Source organism: Babylonia areolata, chromosome 1, assembly GCF_041734735.1.
Source record: "Babylonia areolata isolate BAREFJ2019XMU chromosome 1, ASM4173473v1, whole genome shotgun sequence".
Classification (NCBI taxonomy): domain Eukaryota; kingdom Metazoa; phylum Mollusca; class Gastropoda; order Neogastropoda; family Buccinidae; genus Babylonia; species Babylonia areolata.
This window is the reverse complement of record NC_134876.1, coordinates 82,463,288-82,486,149: the sequence shown is the minus strand read 5'-3', so window position 1 is coordinate 82,486,149 and position 22,862 is coordinate 82,463,288. Positions and strand designations below refer to the sequence as shown.

Genomic DNA, 22,862 nt, shown 5'->3' with positions numbered 1-22,862 from the left:
AATGGTTAGGTGGGCGGGAAAGTGATGGTGGAGGGGTGAGGAGGTGAATGTCTCATGAAGGACCCAGTTACCTTCTCTAATTTGAAAGGGATCATCACTCAGCCTCTCTGCGGGAAGCATTTATAGATAACGTAGTGGTTGGAGCTTAGCAGGTTTTGGGGGGGATTTTTGTTTGTTTTTTTTCGGGTTTTTTTGTGTGTTTTATTTTAATGTCCTGCGTGTGGTAGAACATGCGCAATAGAATGTGAAGAAAATGGCGTGCTGGGGCTCTTCTAGTGACTGGCCTCTTGGTGTACACACACAGACAAATCGTCAAAAATCACACTATCGGGATAGACGTCAAACTGAAGAACGCACACAGACGACTGCCTTCTGTCAGTGCGGTAGATAAGCACGGAGTCGCTGTGCTCGGATGGCCAGCTAACAAGATCATTGAAAGGGTGTGTAGGATGAAGCACAAATATGTTTATACCTCTCTCTCTCTCTCTCTCTCTCTCTCTCTCTCTCTCTCTCTCTCTCTCTCTATTATGAATAATATAATCCACATTCACGTACCCACTGCAGTATTCATGCGTACGCAGATCACGGACACACATGCTCCACAGAAACAGACAGACACACACATGAAACAGACAAATAAGTAGACAAACACAAAATAGCACAGACTGCTCCAAGTCCAAACACCAAGTTTACTAGTTCATCATTTCACCATGCATGAGCGACCGTCCGTTTCTGGGTTTCAACACGAACGATAATGAGTTTAAAACATACTTCAATATAGAAAAACATGATAATAAGTGTGCACCCAGGGTCATGTTCGCCAATTATCTCACTGGAGGATGGGGGCGTTTCTGGAACCGAGTCTCACTTCTCAGACAGGCACATGTCACGCATGTCCAAGAAACATGACCTGAGGCAGTTCATGAACTTTTGTGAAGATGTTTCTGCGCAGTCGCGGAAGGAGGTGACGATAATGATCATATGATCTGCAAACAAGTTGTACGGGACGCCGTAACCTTCTGGCACAACCGCACTGTAGATACCGATGATAGGTCGTTCAGTTGGAACCTGCATTCAAACGACATTTATGGAACAGATTATTTGTCATAAGAACGTTTTCTAATTGGATAATTTGACAAATAAAAATTCATGATGAAATTGCAGAACTGTGTGCACTGCAAGCGATTTCCGTTCAGATATAAAATCTTAAATAGACAAATGAAAAATCGAATAGGGAATTGCATTTGTGGCTCTGCAGGGATGGAGCTTAACCACACAGTCAGGTAACCAAGACAATTTCATGTCTCTGTGGTCAACGCAGTGACACATGCACGGGCATTTCTGTTGCATTTTTTTCTGTCGGGAGAAATCGTGTACTTAATGAACACATTAAGAAAGAAATGAAATGTTGACAGTGACACCAAATAGCAAAGGCTGAAGTAACAGATGTAGGAGAGCATTACTGTCTGTTATTCCTTACCTTAATATCATTCTAGCCTTTTTTTCTACAGAAAGACGGGCTTGGTATTTGTCCAATTCTTCATCTTAACGTGTTCAGAACTGGAATTATTCAGGTCTTAAAGATGAAGATGAAGGACGACTTGAGAAGCAACGCACACACTTAAACCAATGACATTCCGCCGGAAATGATCTTTGGTCCATAAACGGATCATACGTAGTTGTATGTCCTGGTATCCACAGTCTGTGGTGTCAGCCTTCACTGACCCCTGAACAGTTTCAGTTTCAGTTCGACAACCTCCAGAGAAGTATCACTGAATGATTTTTTCATACTGAGTCAAGTGATATTGTTGAGCAAGTTGTCACGTGGAAAGCAATGAGAGAAAAAACTATATATATTGCAAACAAGATGGCTACACATTCACTGTCAACCGGAAGTAAAACCTAGAGGTTTTTGTGCATTTACAAAGGTGTTAGTGCCCTACAATGCCCAGTATAGTATACACCCATTAAACTCAGAAAATAAAGCAAACACTTGGAGGAAGAGCAGAAAGTAAAGTATCAGTTTCTGAATGGGTGATGTGTGACACTGATTATATACATTACAATTCAAAATCATGTCACCCTTCCCTGGTTTGTGAAGATTAGAGCTATACGAACACCTGAAATATGACTTTTGCTGCAACTTTTGAATCAGTTGCTTCCAGTTCATTCATTACTAACAAATAACTGCGATTGAGTGACATTGTCTCATATCCCTTGGCTGGTAGTTTGATCCATTTTTGACTCACTTCTGTAAACAAAGTGAGTCTATGTTTTAACCCGGTATTCGGTTGTCTGTGTGTGTGTGTGTGTGTGTGTGTGTGTGTGTGTGTGTGTGTGTGTAGGAAGGAAGGAATTTTTGTTTAATGTCCCGTCACACATATCGGTGATTGAAGACATTTTGTAAAAGTATTTATGAATACATCTGAGTATTATCGGTTAGAAGGGGTGGGAGATGTGGATGAATGGAGGGTTTGGGGAAACTGGGCAAATGAGGGTAAAAATGTGGGTGAAATTTGAAAGAAAAACAAAACAAACAAACAAACAAAAAAAACCCCTCTAAATACAGTTACAGGAAATTACTTTAAGGACTTCGTAAAAGAGAAGTCGTTAAACTGACAAGCGAAACAACTGATAATGAATGCAAAAAGTCAAAAACATCAACGTTCTCAGTCACTTGTGAAGACACACTTTCGTGTACAAAAGGCTTCATCAAGCTACAGTGAAAAATTATATGCTCAATTGTCAGGTTATTAAAGCATATACACTTGACATTAGAACAATACTTGGTCCGTAATGAATTTGATAATAGTCTGAGAGCTAAGCTCAGAATTGGTCTGCGAATCGGACCAAAGTCTGAGAGAGTCAACTGACGAGGTTTTAGACTTGAATTCAAGCACCTATAAAAGTCTCTTTCTAGTATATTGCTTATTTCCTTGTATGACAATGGGCAATATACTTTTATACTATCTATATGATTTTTTGCTCCCCTTTTTGCTGCCCTATCTGCTTGGTCGTTATAACGGAATCCAGTGTGGGATGGTATCCAACAAAAATCAACATTTGTACCCTTCACAAATAGGGAGTGCAATAAATACCTAATTTCAAAAAATAAATCTTCTCTTTGATTATTCTGAAAAAGGAGCAAACCTTTTAAGACAGATTGAGAATCAACACAAAATAGGATATTACTTATTATGATTGGTATATCAACAAGATGATTTAAAGCCATAAGGATGGCCACCAATTCAGCTGTAAAAATTGAATGTCCCTTACCTAAATAATATGATTTTTCTGTTTTTAGGTCAGGAATGACAAAAGCAGATCCTGCACTGCTATCATCCAGGACCGAGCCATCAGTGTAAACTTTTAAATGATAATCAAAATTTTCTTCTAATTCAATTCTGACAGATGCTGCTATTATATGTGGAGATTCTCCTTTTGTTGTGTCAGAAGCACATATGTTGACGTTTGCTTTTGTTAACTCCCAGGGAGGGACAGGTGGCACCAGAACACGAGGTGCCATATCATGCAAATCAATGTCTGAAGAATTTAAAATATCTGACACATATGTGCGAATGGTTTGTAGATTTGAATTATTTTGTGCATTTTTTGGAAAATCAATATCAGACCTAATATTTAATTCCTCAAAATCATCCACTGCTGTACATCTCACAATATATTTAGCAGAACTTAATTTTCTGATTTCATCTAGTGGTAGAATACCCGCAAGCTTATAGGCTTCTGAGGTCTTAGTATGCACAGGTACCCCTAAAGCCAGTTTCACAGCTTTACTGTCAATTATTCGCAGCTTCTTTAGGAACGTCGGCGGGGCAGAAAAGAAAATTTCTTGACCGTAGGTCAGTCTTGATCTTACGAGAGATGTCGCTAAATGTAAAAGAATTTTGGAGTCTTGTCCCCAAGGAGAGTGACTTACAATTTTTAAGAAATTTAAACTTTTAACTGCTTTAGTCACCATTGAATCAATGTGTTTCTTCCGGTTTAATTTTGAAGTAAATAGGATCCCAAGAAAGTTGATTTCCGACTTGAAAAATATTTCACGTCCTCCTAAAAAAAACGTGGTAGTTTGCTGGGATTATAACCATTATTAAAGAGGATCAAATGTGTTTTTTCTACAGAAAACTCAAAACCATTAGATTGCATATAGCTACTCAGTCTATCGAGTTCACCCTGAAAATGTTTCTGTACATAATTTATGTAATGTAGGCTTGTCCTTTTCCTCAAGGATGTCTGAATCCATATAGCAATATCATCAGCATATTGAGCCAGCTTGGTAGATGATGAAAAACATGTATGTAAATCATAAAGCATAATGTTGAACAACAATGGAGAAATAATGGAACCCTGCGGGATTCCCATGTTTATAGGCCTAGAGGTTGATAAAGTTACTCCCACTTTTGCCACTATATATCTCCCACTTAAAAAGGATTTAACATAGTCATAAACATGACCCGACAGACCAATTTGTTTCAGCTTAAATAACAGTCTGCTATGCCACACTCGGTCATAAGCTTTAGTAAGATCGAAGAAGGACGCAAGGATACTTTTTCGCTTAGAAAACTGTTTTTTAATTTGGGTAGTGAGACGGGTCAGATGATCAATTGTAGATCTTCCTTTCCGGAATCCAGTTTGAGCTGACGGAATTATGTTATTTTTGTCACAGTAATACACCATTCTAATATTTACAATTTTCTCCATGACTTTCCCAACGTGGGAGGTAACCGAAGTAGGTCTATAACTCGAAGCTTCTGTTCGAGGTTTACTCTGTTTTAATACAGGAGTTACAATGGAAGTTTTCCATACCTCAGGGATTTGTCCACATTCCCAGCACTTTTGAAATAATGTATGTAATATAATCAACCAGTTTTCTGGCAAATGGTTTAACATGGTGTAAGATACTACATCCTTACCAACTGACACATTTTTGTTACTCAACAAATGAATAGCGTTCTTTACCTCATGTAAAGTTATTGCCGAATTGATTGTATTATCATTTTGTGGGGTAGGATCTCTATATTTGTCACTGATTTCTTCTTCCTCTCTTAAAGTCTTTTGTTTAGTTGACAAACTATCTACACTGCCTGTTTTAGAATACATACAAACAAATTCTTCAGCCTTCTCTTGAGGGGACAGAAACTCTTTATCTTTTGTTTTAATAGGATAGTCTTGGAGAACAATGCCTGATTTCATTTCTTTCATTTTGGCCCACACTTTCTTCATATCCTTATGGTCAGATACTTCATTCAAACAGAATTGTGACCAGTATTGTCTTTTTTCTCGGGTTATGATTCTATTCGCCTTGATTTTTGTGTAACACATTTCTTTATGAGCGGCTTCTTTTACATCTTCATCACGTACTTTTCTGAGTTTCAACCATGTTAGGTATGCTAGTTTCTTTGTATTTACAGCCTCCGCACATGCATCATTCCACCAAACATTTCCAGAAAAAATGTCACTCCTCTTTGAACCTTTTTTGGGAATTGCTATTTCAGCAGCTCCAATAATTGATTTTTGAAAGTTGTTATAAAAAACATTAAATCTTCACAAAAAATTTCACTTTCAGAAATGTTCGTAAGATAGTTTTGAAATGTTTCCCAGTTTGCATATTTGTAATTGAATTTTGGGATTTCGTCTTCTCCGCTGTATTTAGATATATTACAATCCTTAAAAGACAGTGTGATTGGCACATGATCACTGCCTAGTGGATCATCCCCAGTATCCCACTGTACTGTTAAAGCTAGAGATGGTGATATGAAGGTTAGGTCAAGTGCCGATGCTCTATGATGAGCCACATCTGGGATACGTGTAATCCTCCCATCGTTAAGTAAATGCAACGATGAATCAACAATATTTTCAACAAAGTCAGGATGAGATATTATTTGACAATCACTATCCCAGAAGGGAGCATGGGAATTAAAATCTCCCCCGACGATCCATCTTTCTTTTGAGCAATTTAATGTTCGCAACCAATTTGTATTTTGCTTACTTGGACCTTTGGGATAGTAGACTGACGCAAAATGTATGATTTGATTATTAGAGACATGCAATTTTACAAACGTAGCTGACATCTTTTCAGTATAGTTTGAAATAGGAGATGGATGGACACTTGCGTAATTCAAACCACATTGTACGTAAATAGCTGTACTAATCTTGTCAGAATCCTCGCTTATATGATAAACCGGAGGATAATAATAACCTTTCAGATTCGGTAACTTATTTTTAGTAACATTCAATGACTGAAAAAGGAGAATATGATGAGAATTTTCAAAAAGGTAAGCACGCAGATTATCAATATTTGTACTCAAAGAGCGGGAGTTCCATTGCAAGACTGATAGATTCCTACATGTTATTTGCAACTTCTTAGTCATTTATCAGCTAGAATGAATCGTAGAAAAAAATATCATTAGATTATGAGATATCCGAATTTAAAACTAAGATAATGATAGATAAAGGGCCTTATACTATCAAAATACAAGGTGATGAGGTGTTCTTCGTGTAGACAATGTGATGACTGATTTGATGCAATGTTAGGTAGTTAACAAGCTGTAGTTTCATCTCCTCGGATGACGACGTAAAAAGGTCTTTATATAGACCAGTCGTTGTCTCCGCTGATGACGACCTCTGGTAGTCATACAGTCCAGGTGTTGTCTCCCCAGATGGCGACGTCTGGTGGTCGTCATGCAGACTAGGTGATGACTGCTTAGATCGTGATGTTATGTATTCATGTGGACTAAGTGATGACTGTTCTGATGATGACGGCAGGTGGTGGTCATGTGTATCAGGAGTTGTCTCCCCAGTTGGCGCCGTCAGGTGGTCGTCATGTAGATTATGTAATGTCTGCTGAGGTGATGCTGTTGGAAGGCTTTCATGTATACCCGATGATGTCTTTACAGATGACGACGTCAGGTGGTCATCGTGTAGAACACGTGAAGCATTTTCAGATGATGATTTCAGAAGGTATTCATGTAGATCAAGTGATGTCTCCTCCGATGACAATGTCAGATGACCGTCTTGCAAACCAGATGACGTCTCCTTAGGTGACAATGTCGGGTGGTCGTCATGTAGAATAGGTAATGTCTCCTCAGATGATGATGGCAGGTGGTTGTTGTGAAGATCAGGTTTTGTTGCAGATGACAAATGGACGTCATGTAGACCGGAAGTTTTACGTTCTGATGATACCGTGTAATCATCATATATATTTTTCAACATTAATTTTCCATCAAAGACCTCAGTCTGTGTTGACACACTGTCATAATGTACATCTGTCTGTGTAGACTTGGAACACAGTTTATGATAAGCTTTAACAACTTCTGCATATGATTTCTTTTTTTCGCACACATTTTGATTCGTATTCAACCTTGCCTGTCGAAGTGCTTCTTGAAATGAAATGTAAGTTTTAGATTTCAGTTTATTCGCTTCTCTTGCGACGATTTTGGCCGGACATCCATGGAAAGCAGCTGAATGGTCTCCCTTGCAGTTCCAACAAAACCTTTCAGCAGTACATTTGTCTCGAGAATGAGACGACTGTCCACATCTGCTGCATCGATGAGTATTGTTGTGTGTGTGTGTGTGTGTGTCCGTGGTAAACTTTAACATTGACATTTTCTCTGCAAATACTTTGTCAGTTGACACCAAATTAGGCATAAAAATAGGAAAAATTCAGTTCTTTCCAGTCATCTTGTTTAAAACAATATTGCGCCTCTGGGATGGGTACCAAAAAAATTAAGCCTAATTATATGTAAACTGCATTTACTGTTATATTTATATTTTTTGTATTCTCTAAATTTGGCACTTTGATCTGATATTCTGACCCAACAACAAGAGCAGTCATTATTATCATTTTTTGTTCAAACAGGAACTTCTTTTGCTCAGCATGGAAGTTTTATTTATTTTGCAAACGTGAGTCTTGAAGGCCTTGCCTCTCTTGTTAATACTTATTATTATTAGTATTTTAGCATTGGTTTGAGCTGTGCCAAACTTCACAGAAATTTGCAAATGTACCTGCAATAAATAATTGTGCTTCTCTTCGTTGTGATCTACTTGTTCAAGACTCACAATCAAACCATTCACATTCCTAATCCCTGTACTGTCTCCGGTGTCGAAAAGTGATATCCATAGATGATGTCTCGTCCACTTCAGGGTGTTCTTTTTGTGTGGAACGTAGTCAAACATAAGTTGTACACGCCAGTCTTGCAATTGCTGTTACCTTGATTTCGTTCATGCGACAGTCAGCATATTTTCAGTGGGTGGGCCAGAGTTTGACGAGGTGGTCGAACCTGCCATAGTGAGCATGTTGTGAATCTGTTCCAGAACCTGTTGGCCAAATAAGGATTTGGTCGTCCCCGAGAAAGTTGCAAGGAACGCTCTTCCAACTGTATGAAAGATGGCGAGAAGATATTGGTTTTGTTGAGAGTTCCCTGTGGGAGCTTTTGTGGATGCGATGTTTGACTGATGTAGATATGCAAACAGGAAACGAAGATCAGTCACCGCCATGTCTCTGAATTGATGACAGTACGGTATTTCTCAACGTTTTCGTCTGCTCGATCAATTCCGCCCATGATTTGTTGTAGTGCTCGATCAAAACTGGGTGGCCAATATCAACCCTTCTCCCATCTGATCTGAACTATCGTTTAACTGTCTCGATGGGTTATACCCCAATCTTATGGAAGGCAGTATGTTGTCAATCCAGCTCATGAGGATGAATCCATTCTTTGTGTCACATGTCAAATGTGCCATATGGTGCCTTTCCACCTCTTTCATTGGTTTCAGAGGACAGATAAACAGTAAACGTTTTCCTGAAAAAATATAAAAAGACAAATCAGATATATATTTTTTGGAAACAGTGGTAAAAAGACATTTCGAACAAATACTACTTGTTATTTAACAAGTGTGAACTTTGTGAATCAGGAATTTATTTTTATGCTTATTTTGGTGGAATAAAAACGACAGATATTTTTTTAGAATGTTATTGCGAAGATAGTAAAAACCCTTGCAATTACGCTACCATGATCCCTTATTTATGTTGCGACTTCAAGCCTGCACCATTGACTTACTAGGAATGTTTTGACAAATCTGAAAAAAATACTGATGAAGATTACAAGTTAGGCTTCAGGTTTGCAAAATACAAAGTCATGAAAACATGTCTCGATTTGATGCTGTATACATACCTTCCTGGTGATGACATGGCTGCTCCATAGCGGGCTGTGATAATGCAAATGGCTGTTCCCGGAAGATCCGTTAAAAGAAACTCACACAAAAGTCTGCATTTTAGTACTCTGTTACGCCCCTGTGACGTGTCCATGCAGTTACATTGAGCATATCGCAATGCAGCAGTGTGGGTTGCACATAACTGATCCTATGAACGGGATCTTAGTAGCATGTGGGCTTTATGTTGGGGCATTTCTAGTTCCCAGTGTAAGAGAGGCACTGTCCCTGTCCTGGATTCTGGGAGACCTGATTGAACTTCAGGCTAATGTGTTTGCCGGAATTCTATCCTAAAAGAATTACAGCCCTGTCCTTGCGTCCTGGCGAAAACTTTTCACGACGTTTTAGATGTGATCTGTCTAGATGTCTGTCTCCCGAAATTGATTCACGTTATCTATGGACTCAACACCAAGATTAATTGAACACTGGACATATCACCCTTTACGGATCAAGGGAGAGGTCGAGGCAACCATGATTAAGCACATAGCAGGTTTTTGTGCTTGTACGATTTCTGCGTAAGATACTTCCAGGTTTTTCACCTCCTACTTGTTTTGACCATCAGTGGGCTTGGACTACGCGCTTCGCACCTCGCATGACTCACAATCATCAGATGATAGACAATTCTTAAATTGTGAAGCAAAACTTTAAAATCAAGCTGATTCCCATGCATACTTGACTTGTGGACAGAGGGAAGTAGAAAGCTTTCTGGAAAGAAGGGTCGGAGAAGAGCGGGATAGAGTCCAACACGTTCAGTTCACGTGCCGCCTCTCGTAGACCAATCAGGTGACAGTCAATTCCAAAGCCATTGATAGCCTGCAACACAGACACCCAGTGTCTATCAATGTTGCTAACATCTGTGGCTTTCAAAACTTACTTCTGACGTGAATCAACGTTCGTAACCTGTGTGACATTTGTAGAAAGGAATCCTTTATTATTGAATGAAACTGACAGTTTATGCCAAAACATTAAAATGGACATTTCTTGTCCGTTCAGAAAGCGACAAAAAGGTCATATATTGTTCGCTTGCGGTCATTACTGTTCCACGTTCTGCAACATATATATAAGAACAGCATCTTATCACATTTCGAATCGTGTATAAATGAATAATCCTTTGATTAGAATGCTGAAAATTTTGATTCTATGCCATTCGTCACACACTCTCTCTCTCTCTCTCTCTCTCACACACACACACACACACACACACACACACACACACAAGCAACACACACACACACACACACACACACGCACACGCACACGCACACACACACACACAGGATGGCTGGGACCGCACTGTCCAGTTTTAACCACTTCCTGAATGTGACTGACAGCACTGCTCAAATTTTCTGACCGATAATGCAGGGGTTTGTATCACTCGAGTTGGCTCAGGGAAATACTATTTCATGAAATATCCAACCACACCAGATTTCATTCATCATCGTTCATTTTGGGAGGAGAAGGTCCTTCGTTCTGTAGGTCTTCCAGATGCACCAGAAAGGGGGAAATCTTTTTCTGATCTGTCTGTCATTCTGTCTATGTATCTATCTGTCTGTCTGTAAATACGAGGGTCATTCAATAAACAAGGTGAATTTTTCGGTATAAGGACTTCTAATACAGATAGAAGCTTACTTCTTTTTTTTTCAACGTAGTCTCCCAGCACTGTCACACACTTTTCCCATCTGTGCACAAGCTTCCGTATTCCCTCAGCGTAAAAATCTTTGGACTGATGTCTCAGCCAGTCGCTCACAACACTTTTGACTTCATCGTCACTTTCAAACTTCGTGCCTCTCGTGAACGCTTTCAAGGGACCAAACAGGTGAAAGTCTGAAGGGGCAAGGTCTGGGCTGTAAGGGGGATGAGGGAGCAGTTCCCAGCCCAGCTCGTTGATGGTCTGCACCGTTCGGGCTGCTGTGTGAGGCCTTGCATCTTTGGCACCCACCGGCAGCTGACCTTCGAGTAGCCAAGGTCATCATGGACAATTTTGTGTGCTGTCCCAACAGATAAGCTCAAAGTCCTTGCAATGTCATCCACTGTCACCCTTCTGTCAGACTGAATGAGGTCATTGACTGATTCAATCACCTCAGGAGACCTCACTTCTGTAGGCCTTCCAGGCCTGTCTTCATCCTCAACACTGCTCCGTCCTTCTTTAAACAATTTAGCCCACTTGTAGACATTTTTTCGGCTTAAATATGTGGCACCATACACAGTTGACATTCTCCTATGAATTTCAACTGGTTTGCACCCTTCAGCAACCAAAAACTTGATAACTAACCGCTGTTCAATCCTGGAGCATGCTTCTTGGTCGGCCATCTTCGTTAATCGCCAAAACTCTCAAAGTTTTTTTTAATCTGCAAAACAAATTAAATCCATGTGAAAAAGAAGTAAAAAAATTTTAAAAAAAAGAAGTAAGCTTCTATCTGTATTAGAAGTCCTTATACCGAAAAATTCACCTTATTTATTGAATGACCCTCGTACATCAGTTGTTGTGAAATTCTCAGAGTAGGTGCATACCTCTGTTTGGTATCTCTGCTGCCATTCTGCTGCAGTTTGTAAAAGGGCTAGTTTCTCGGCCTCCTGTAAAAAAAACAACAACAAAAAAAACACCACGTTGTGGAAATAATCATATGATTTCAGCTGAATTTTAAAGCCACCAAAGAAAGTGCTTTGCGTGAGAGTCGCAGTCAAAGAACACAAAACTAGACTGACTGATAATGTGTTTAAATTGATTGCTTAAACCAGTCAGCGGAATAAAACAAAATGCTTTATATCAGAGTCATAGTTAAACGACACAAAACCAGGCTGAATGATAATGTGTTCAAATTTAACGCTAAGTCAGTATGCGGAATCAAACATAATGCTTTGTGAGATTCAGTTTAATACAAAGCCAGACTGAATAGTATGTGGAAATTTAGCGCTAAACCAGTAAGTGGAATCAAACAATCTGCTTTAAAAGTCACAGTTAAACAACACGAAACCGGGCTGAATGATGCGCTCACATTAAACGCTGAGTCAGTAAGTGAATTCAAAGAAGAGTCTTTATATATATATATATATATGTGTGTGTGTGTGTGTGTGCGTGTGTGTTGAATATGGAAAGCAGGGGTGGGGAGGGGAAGTGGCTGGGTGATTTTGGGATTGTGCGTGCGGACGTGTGTGAGCAGTTAGCCCACGGACAAAGCAATACTTTGCATGCTTACATGCAGCATATGTCCTTTGACCTGCCCAGCTTGATCTTACCTGGTTGTACTTGATTTTAACTTACTGTATGCTGTTTAACCAGTTGTGAAGCATTTGTTTCTGTACCCCATTCTGAGGAAGCTTAACATGAAGGCTTGTTATTATTCTTATATTCTACCGTTTGCCGTGCTTACTTCAGTAGAATCTACAAGGAGCGGATCCCAAAACCCCAAACGACTATGATTATATTTCGTGTGTGTTGATTATTTTTTGAATGTGTCTATATATATATATATATATATATATATATATATATATATATACTTTACAGGAAGTTCGGGTCGGTTGGGGGCGGAGCGTTAGGTGGTGGAGGAGGTGGGTCAGACAAGGTATGCGTGTGATTAGATATAAGGACGGAGCATGGTACAATGACAACGGGAGAGGGGGTGACTGAGAGGTGATGGAGATACAAAGATAATGATTGTGTGTGATCATATGAATTTCATCAACTTTGAGTCATTTTCAACCACACAGTAATTATCCAGTTTATCCAAGTATTTTTTCACGAGATAAAAAAAAAAGGTCGACTAATCAAATGCTAATCATTTAAAGCATCCCTTCATTATAATCTAACATTACGTTTAACTGATCAAATATAAAGTTACTCTTATCTCATCTGATCTCATTTCATCTCATCTTGCATGAGAGAAAAACCCTCACAGTTGCCTCCACCTCTCCGCACATTGCCTGGATCCACGCTAGCGCAGCTGGAGAGTTTGCCCGGATGTTGTCCACGCGACCGCTTCGGAAGCGGCGCAAGGAGGCACTCTCGTATGACATCGGCATTCGGCCGTGCATTCTGACAAGACAAAAGAGAACATGGATTTTTAGCATAATCTTATTGTGTAGCAGCAACAGCAAACTGTTAGTATGGTACCGGTCAGTTTTGAGTGAGATTTGATCATTTCTTCTTCTGTTGATAACCGTTTTTGTTTGGTGCAGTATCGTTTGGTAAGTGTAAGAGATTGACATGTTATATGCATTTTAAGGGGAAATTATTAAAGGTGGACTTCTATACGTTTCGCGCAATCATCAGTGATGTGTGTGTGTGTGTCTGTGTATGTGTTTGTGTGTGTGTGTTTACTGGTTATGTTTTAATGGAAATGATTTTATAAGCATGGTAAATGTATACGAATGGATCTCCAATAATGTGAAATGGAAACAGTTCACAGTAATGATCATAATAATGCGATCATGCTTTCCGAACACGGGCGCAACTGTCTGAATTAATTTTGAAATTTACAGAAGTAGGTAAACATGAAATATGCATTTAATTTTCATTCACCTGTCCCTTGTTGCTGTTGCTTTTGTTATTCCTTGTTGACATTTTTGTGTGTATGTGTGCTCACTTCGGACTGTTTGTTAACTTTTTGCTTTCTTGAAAGTGGGGTGAATCCGTTTTGGATCTGTCTGTCCGTCCGTCCATCTCTCTCTCTCTCTCCCTCTCTCTCTCCACTGTCAGATGAAATAGGGCTCTGATGATATATATGTGTGGTTCGTCCGTCGGGATCGACGAGGACCATCTACTCATCCTGGGGGTGGGTGGGTTGGGCTCTGTGGGTGCGCAGATGACTGGTCAGGCCAATCCGCGCCCGGAAGGTTCTGACGCAGTGTGGACAGGGGATGGTGGCGGCTGTCGGGGACTTGCTGGCACTGCTTTTCCTGGCCTGTCTGCGTTGCTCTGCTGCAGCGATTCTGTTGGCCGCACAGGATTTGGCGCCTTTGTGGACAGCTGAACGCCACTTTGGTCTGTCCATTGCATTCAGCTCCCATGTGTCGTGGCTGATGTTGAAGGCCTTCAGAGAAGCTTTCAGAGTATCTTTGAAGCGCTTCTTTTGGCCTCCATGGGAGCGCTTGCCATGTTGGAGCTCGCCGTACAGCAGTTTCTTGGGGAGCCGGTGGTCTGGCATGCGAACTACATGGCCTGCCCAGCGGAGCTGGGCCTGCATCAAGATGGTGTAGATGCTGGGCAAGTTTGCACGAGTGAGCACCTCTGTGTCAGGGATCTTCTCTTGCCACTTTATGCCGAGAAGTTTTCTGAGGCTGGTGGTGTGGAAGTGGTTCAGGCGTGGTGTTTGTAGACCGTCCATGATTCACATCCATAGAGCAGTGTGGTGAGAACTATGGCCTTGTATACTTTGAGCTTCGTCTCCAGGGTGATGCCTCTCCTGTTCCAAACGTTCTTATGGAGTCTGCCGAAGGCAGCGCTGGCTTTGGCGAGTCTGGCATTCACCTCGTCGTCGATGACAACTGTGCGAGAGAGTGTACTGCCCAGGTATGTGAACTTGTCCACCGCGTTCAGTTGTTGCCCGTTGATGAAGATGTTTGGTTCAACGTAAGGCTTTCCTGGAGCTGGCTGGTGCATCACCTCAGTCTTCTTTGTGCTGATTGTGAGGCCAAAGTTGTCACAGGCAGCAGAGAGCTTGTCGACGCTGTGTTGCATGTCACCTTCGGAGGCAGAGTTGAGAGCGTAGTCATCAGCAAACAGGAAGTCGTTGACGGTGTCTGTCCTCACCTTGGTTTTTGCTTGAAGCCTCCTGAGGTTGAAGAGTGAGCTATCTGTGCGGTACCTGTTGCCAATGCCTACGTCAGCGTCTCTGAAGGCATCTGTCAGCATGGCTGAAAACATGAGACTGAACAGGGTGGGGGCAAGAACACACCCTTGCTTGACTCCGTTGGAGACAGGGAATGGTTCTGAAGTCTCTCTGTTGTCTTGGACTCGGGCCAGCATCCCATCGTGTAGTTGCTGTATGATGGTGATGAACTTTCTGGGACATCCGTACTTCGCCATGATTCTCCAAAGGCCATCTCTGCTAACAGAATCGAAGGCCTTGGTCAGATTGACATAGGTGGAGTAAAGGTCGGCGTTCTGTCCCTGACACTTCTCCTGGAGCTGCCTGGCAGCAAACACCATGTCGATAGTCCCGCGTTCTTTCCGGAAGCCACACTGGCTCTCTGGTAGGAGACCTTGCTCAAGGTGCGCTGTGAGACGGTTGAGTAGTACTCTGGCCAATGCAGAGTCTTGCCTGCGACGGGCGGCAGGGATATTCCACGATGGTTGTCACAGGCCTGACAATTTCCTTTGCGCTTGTACAGGTGTATGATGGAAGCGTCTTTGAAGTCCTGTGGAACTGCCTCATGCTGCCAGATGAGCTGGAACAGCTGATGAAGCTTCTCAGTCAGCGCCATGCCACCTTCTTTGTAGACCTCAGCTGGAATGGAGTCTGAGCCAGGGGCTTTGCCATTGGATAGCAGACGGATAGCTTTCTGGGTCTCCTCCAAAGTTGGAATGGCATCCAACGACTCACTGACTGGCACCTGGGGGAGTCGGTCGATGGCTTCATCATTGATGTTGGAAGGGCGGTTCAGTACGCTGTCAAAGTGTTCAGCCCATCTCTCAAGGATCCCGTCCTTGTCAGTGATTAGGGTAGAACCATCAGCACCGAGGAGTGGAGCAGATCAGGTGATGGTGGGACCGTAGACTTCTTTCAGGCCGTTATAGAAGTTCTTCATGTCGCTCCTGTCTGCAAAGCCCTGGATCTCATCAGCTTTGTTGCTCAACCAGGAATCCTGCATCTGCCGCAGCTTCAGCTGGATGGTGCTGCGTGCGCTCTTCAGTATGTCTTTCTTTGACTGTGACTTGGGATCTTCAATGTGGGTTCTTTAGGCTTGGCGTTTGTCTTCCAGCAGCTGCTTGATCTCAGTGCAGTTTTCATCAAACCAGTCTTTGTGCTTCCTGGCAGAAGGCCCCAGGCACTCCATGGCAGTGTTGTACACCGTCTCATGCAGTGCGCCCCATGCTGCCTCCACATTCTGGTTGTCCAGCACGGTGGACTCAAGGCGTTCCTCCAGGGTGTCAGCAAAGCTCTGCTTGATGTTGCCTAGCTCCAGCTTGTTGACATTCAGGCGTTTGGGTGTTTGCATGCCCTGAGGCCGTCTCCTGGGCTGGATGCGGAGGTTGAGTTTGAAGACGATAAGACGGTTGTCTGTCCAGCACTCGGCGCCGCACATGGCCCTCGTGACGTACGTCCTGCCTGTCCCTCTTCCTGACGATGACAAAGTCGATGAGATGCCAATGCCCAGAGCGAGGATGTATCCATGACGTCCTGTTACGGGTAGGGAGGCAGAAGATGGTGTTTGTGATAAGAAGGTCGTGCTCGGCACATGTCGGGAGAAGTAGTTGACCATTGCTGTTACAGTTGCCAACCCCATGCTTCCCAATCACGCCTTCCCAGGAGGTGCTGTCACAGCCAACTCTCGCGTTAAAGTCACCAAGAATGATGAGCTTGTCTGCGTTGGGAACAGTGGTGATGACAGCGTTCAGGTCCTCGTAGAACTTATCCTTGATCTCATCCGGGTTGGTCATGGTGGGCGCGTAGGCGCTGACAATAGTGGTAAACCTCTTCCCGTTGCATAAAGGGAGTTTCATCGTCATCAGGCGATCGTTCACTCCTTTCGGGGGGCCAGCCAGCTTGCCAACGAGGGTTGTCTTCATTGCAAAGCCAACTCCAGCCTCACGTCTCTCTTCAGGTCCGCGACCACTCCAAAAGAAGGTGTAGCCTGCGCCTCGCTCACAGAGTTCGCCTTCTTCTGCCAGTCTGGTCTCACTTAAGGCAGCGATGTCGATGTTGTACCTGGCTAGTTCACTCGCAATGAGTGCTGTGCGTCTCTGTGGTCTGTCTGAGTCGCCTCTGTCCAGAAGTGGACACACGTTCCATGTGGCAATGGTCAATGGGGTGCTTCTTGTTTTCTTCTTTCTTTCCTTTGTGTGTCGACCGCTTGAGTAGGGTCCCCGTCTGCCGCGGTATGCTGACTAGGGTAGTGTGGAGCAGGCAATGTTTTGGGCACCTTTTCTAGCCCCTTCCTCATGCCATGGAGGTGAGCAGTGCTGTCCTGAAGAGGGCTGCTCAGTCCCTCAGGGGGCTGTCGATCTCCACCGCTGCTCCAGTCGGTGAAAAACGACTCTATGGCCTGAGCCGCCTGTGTGCAGGTCCACGGCTACGACTGCCAGTGTACCCACACCTGTCGCTTCGTCGCTCGCCTGTCGCCACAGGGCTTGGGGAAAATGATAGGAGGAAGGATGACTGATGACTTGCGCGTTGACTTCGTTTATAGTGAGGAGGAGTTGCGCACCGTCCATCTCACTCTCTTGTCCGAGACCGTCTGTATCCAGTGGCAAGACGAGGTCAAGACGACTGGAGATGGAAACGGATGCAGTGGATGACCAGGATGTCCTATGTGCCTCATCCTGCCCTCAGCACTCCACAGTGCTCTGCTGCAACCGCCTTCCTCTCCGTAGAACCATAAAGGTTTCTTCCGCAGAGTCCGCCGGATCCAGTCTTCACATGCTTGGGTAGACAAGCCCTAACTCACCGAGGGTTTGAGACCCGTCGGCTACCCTCACCTAGTTTAGCCAGCCTGTCAAAGCCGTTGCCCGGGGTTGGGCGCTGCCACATACTAGCAGCTCCTAGGACCCATAGGTGAGAGCTGGGTGCCTGTGGGGACCAATAGAGGACGAACCACTCCCGGAAGAGCGTGACAAGCCCCCCCCTCTAGAGGTACCACCCCTCCCGTGATATATGTATATGTCTATATATATATATATATGTGTGTGTGTGTGTGCATATTTATATGTGTGTGTACGTGTGTGTGTGTGTGTGTGTGTATTGACAATGTGTATAATGAAACATTCCCCTGCTATCCTGTCATAAATAACGATTTTCTCTCTTATGTGTATAAGTTATGTGCACGCGTGTGTTTGTGAGTGCGTGCGTGCACGTGTGTGTGTGTACTTGTGTCAGTGCCTGTCTATCACTCCGTCATCCTCCTTCCAGCTATTAAAAATCGCACGTCAGTCCAAGCCAGTACTGATCTGTTATCCCCCTGACTGATAATTTAACCAGTACTTATCTGTTCTCATAATCCTGATAATTTACCTGTAGTAGGTCAATTGGAGTGCCAGCTGCACAAAAACATTAGGGCTGAACCCTTGACTCTTGGGAAATTTGGTTCCAAACTCCTCAAAACGATAGTAGCAGATGTCCACATTTTCAACGTTCCTGAAAACACACATTTCCAGTTCAGTGTCTTAATAGTTACCACGTTGATCACAGCAATTTTTCAGCATATCTAAGTGCAGGCTTTGACATACAGGATGATGAGCGAAAGAGCCAAAGTTTGGCTCTGGGTATATGTGTGTAAGGATTGGGTTGAATTACATTCGCTTTGCACGTTTATATACGTAAACCGTCCCAGGACAACCAGATCAGTTTCAGTGTCAAGGAAATGTTAAAGCGTGATCCATATACGCTACGCGCGCCAGATCTGCTAAAACAAAAAAGACAGGTGCCTAATCTTTGCATAAATCCAACGCCCCGATCAGGCCTTGAAATCCTACACTAGGCCTGTGTAAAACATTGATATGTAATGGGGGAAAGGAGTGGACAGCCAGCAAGCTAGTAATGTATGGACAGGTGGGTGGGTGGGTACACAGAAATACATAACAAAAGACTGGTATGGCACTAGCAAAGATGAAGGAGAACTGGGAGAAGCAGGGGTACGAAACGGGAAACTGGAGAAGCATAAGCACAAGAAAGGAGAACGAGGGAGGAGGAGGAAGTTGAGGAGGACGGAGAGCAGTAGGAATTAGATATAAAAAATACAACAAAAAACCGTGAGAACAACGGTGATGATAATGTTGGCGAAAACATCTCTCTCTCTCTCTCTCTCTCTCTCTCTCTCTCTCTCTCTCTCTCTCTCTCTCTCTAACATTGTGCCCATGGTTGAAACAAGACGTGCTTCTTTTGAAATGCATATTGTTCTAGATGAAAATGTTGCACATCATGAGCAAAGCTTCAACTATAAAACGTTTTTCAACAACCAGGTACAAATGGGACGATGACAACCATGAAACTTTTCATGACCTGATGCGCAGCGACTGTGTGAAGACTATTTTGGATGAAGCAGTGTTTTTAATTGAATATGATCTCAATCAAGCACTTGCTGAATCTAATGAATGTTTCGTATATTCTGGTGAATGCATGAAGAAAACAATACATGTTGAGGGGTGAAGAGAGGAAACCATGGTTCGATCTTTTATGCAAACAGATTAGAACACTTTTGCGTCGGCAGCGACGACAGTTGGGTAAATGCCACCTCGATACTGACAGGTTAAGCTTACTGCGAAAAAAAGGAAACAGTACAAGGAGCTATTAGAATATAGAAAGAAACTGCACAAAGATAACAAACTGCGTGATTTACAAGGATAATTCAAACGATGCAAGAAAGTTCTGGGATTCGGTTCGTTCAGTGAGACCACGATCCTCTGCGCATGGGGCAATAACGAGCAATGAATGGTTTTTAATGTCCCAAACATAAGTGACGATCATTGTGGTGGTTGTAATGTTGGTAACAATATTAATCACGATGTAGAACATGATGATCCACCCTATGGTGCATTTCCCAATTCTGATTCACTAAATGAGGCGATGACTGCGGATGAAATTCGATCAGCTGTGCTCAGCACTTAAACCCAGGAAGGCAGCGGGACCTGACGGTTTCATTGGAGAATCCTTTAAACATAGCATCGAACAAATTCTACCTTTCTTGGTCAGATTTCATAACTATCTATTTGATCATGGTCTGTTTCCTGACGAATGGTCATTGTCAGTTATTCAGCCTTTTCACAAAATGGGAGACATGAGTATACCCGATAATTATCGAGGGATCTCGCTTCTTCACATTTGAAGTAAACTGTACAGTTTTGTGTTGAATAAGCGTATTTCAAACTGGACTGATGAAAATGATATTACTGGTGATGACCAAGCTGGATTCAGGGATGGTTAATGTTCAGCAGATCACATCTTTACTCTTTTTTCTGTGATACAAAAACAGCTTGTGAGACACAGAAAACTGTATGTAGCATTTGTAGATTTTCGCAAAGCATTTGACACTGTATGTAGAGGAAGGTTATGGGTCGTCTTGTGTAAAAATGGGCTGCATGGTAAGATACTGAATGTTTTAAAGTCAATGTATTCTGTTGTAAAAGCAAGAGTACGGGTTGGTGGTGATTTAACAGATGCTTTTCTGTGTCCACGAGGCATGAAACAAGGAGAAATGTGTTCACCAGTTTTATTTTCTTTGTTTATACATGAGTTAACAAAGGATATATTTGAGTTTGGTAGTCATGGTGTTCAATTAACACCAGATTTGATACAATTTCCGATTCTGTTATTTTCTGATGACATTGTGCTAATACCTGACACTATAATTGGTCTCAAGACAAAGTTAAATATTCCGTCTGACACAGCTAAAAGACTTGATCTTATTGTAAATATGGATAAATCCAATGTTGTTATTTTCCGTAATTGTGGTTATCATGCCTTGAGAGAAAAATGTTTTTTGACGGAAATGAGCTGAAAATTGTAAATATGTACAAATACCTTGGTATCTTTTTGTCAACAAAATTGAATTTTGCACACACTATGTCTGACCTTGCAGAAAGGGCCAAAAAAGGAACTATAGCAATTATTACGATGTTGTGGTCGACTGGTGAGCATTCGCCAACTATCTTTTTTAAAGCTCTTTGATTGCCAAATACAGCCAATCTTGACCCATGGAGCTGAAATCTGGAGACTGGCACAAAACCAAGACCAAATAGAAATAGTTCACTTGTTTGCTCTGAAATGATTCATGGGCGTAAATAATAAATCTCCAATACACTTAAAAGAAATACAAATAAAAATATACGGGGAAACGGGAAGATTCCCTTTATATATTGCAACACATGTGAAATGTGTGAAATTCTGGTTTCGAATTGTACAGATGGAAAACAGTAGATATCCAAAGAAAGCTTATGATATGCTTCTGAACCTGCAGAACCAGAATTGTGTTACTCGGGCATGTGAAGTTAGAAATCTTTAATAAAAATTTGGTTTTGGAGAAGTTTGTAATCTCAGGAGGGTGGTAACTCGGAAATGTTTCTAACTGTTTTCAAACAGATTTATCGACTGTTTCAAACAAGATTGGCATGCTAGTTTAGAGTCACATACATTCTATGATGTCTACGCCTCCTATAAGCATTTCTTTTTTTTTTTACCAAGTTGTCATTTACTTCAAATTGCAAACATCAAAATTGGTAGCGTTTTCTCGAGATTCGGGATTAGAATCTCCACTGAATTGTCATTTTTTACAGTACAAACGTGATGTGAACAGAAATGTAAACTGTCCTTTTTGTGTCAATATCCTAGAAACAGAACTTCACTTTTAGCTGATGTGATATAAATACAAAACTATCCGGAAGGAGCTAATACAAGAAAAGTTCTACAGACAACCATCCATGTTTAAACTTTCACTTATATTTGCCATTGTAAACGAAAGAATTATTTGTAATCTGTCGCTTTTTTTGTATTCAGAGCATTAAGAATTAGACAAAATATGTAAATGTTATTTCATGTCGATGTATATATTCATATTATTTTAACACTATGCTCACTCCATTGTATGGGCAAATGGCTTGACAATAAAACTATCCTGCGTCCTCTCTCTCTTTCTCTCTCTCTCTCTACTTTCACCTGTCCACATCCTCTTTAGCACGTGCAATGTCAGCGTCTATCCCAGAGGTCGTGGTCCATTTCAGCCACACTGGTTCTGCCAGACAGCGTGGATCCTGTCCTTCGTTCCGCTCACATGTCGGGTGAGAACTGAGGCTGTTGATGGGAATGCGAGTCGTGGAATGCATGCATAACTGTTTCATGAATTAACATCTTCCTTACATCTTACACCCTCATCTGTCTGCCTCCATCACTGTCTGTCTCTCCGCCCTTCTCTATGTGTCTGGGTCTGTCTTTCCGTCTCTCTTTCTCTGCTTCTGATCCTCTTGATTTGTTTCTCTTTGCTATGTCATCTATCTTTCCCCGCCTCTCTCTCTCTCTCTCTCTGGTTTCCTTTTCGGGTTTTTCCCCGTACATTTTGATCCTGTAACAACCCGCGTCTAAGAGCCGATGGCCTAAATAACTATATATCACTCTTGTTTTTGTTTCCCCCCCCCCCTCTCTCTCTCTCTCTCTCTCTCTCTCTCTGGTTTCTTTGGTTATCTTTTCGGTTTGCATTTTTAGGTACATCTTGATCTTGTAGCTTGACATCTTGATCTTGTTCTTGTCTTTGTTCCTATCTCTCTCTCTCCCCCTCTTTCTCCCTCTCCCTCATTGACCCTCTCTCTGATAGCAGTTTCCACAGGGTGTCAACCCTACTGCCATGCCATGGTATCTTACCAGTAATCCTGCATGTGTACGAGGAAAGCCGCCACGGCACCAGCTTCTGCCACAGAGTGCTCAGCGTTTATTGCCTGCATTCCGTCCTCCGACACCAGCATCTGCCAAGGACAAAAGTAGGGCTTTCTT

General features: G+C 42.3%; 1 protein-coding gene across 1 annotated transcript; it reads right to left on the bottom strand.

Moving 5' to 3' along the window:
* Positions 1 to 725: 725 nt before the first annotated feature.
* Positions 726 to 22,832, bottom strand: LOC143293832 (choline O-acetyltransferase-like). The gene is made up of 7 exons (XM_076605116.1): positions 22,734 to 22,832; positions 22,035 to 22,169; positions 18,399 to 18,521; positions 13,123 to 13,261; positions 11,737 to 11,799; positions 9,898 to 10,038; positions 726 to 1,068 (listed from the first exon to the last, which is right to left on the bottom strand). Exons 1-7 carry the CDS (start codon positions 22,811 to 22,813, stop codon positions 865 to 867), a joined length of 885 nt encoding a protein of 294 aa, XP_076461231.1. The 5' UTR covers positions 22,814 to 22,832; the 3' UTR covers positions 726 to 864.
* Positions 22,833 to 22,862: the final 30 nt, after the last annotated feature.

Excerpts from the sequence above, each read along its gene's own strand:
- LOC143293832 (XM_076605116.1), bottom strand. The coding sequence starts at position 22,813 with ATGCAGGCAATAAACGCTGAGCACTCTGTGGCAGAAGCTGGTGCCGTG. Across the intron at positions 18,522-22,034 it reads GCTAAAGAGGATGTGGACAG|GAACGTTGAAAATGTGGACA; the intron begins GTGAAAGTAGAG and ends GTGTGTTTTCAG. Across the intron at positions 10,039-11,736 it reads AGCAGAGATACCAAACAGAG|GCTATCAATGGCTTTGGAAT; the intron begins GTATGCACCTAC and ends TCTGTGTTGCAG.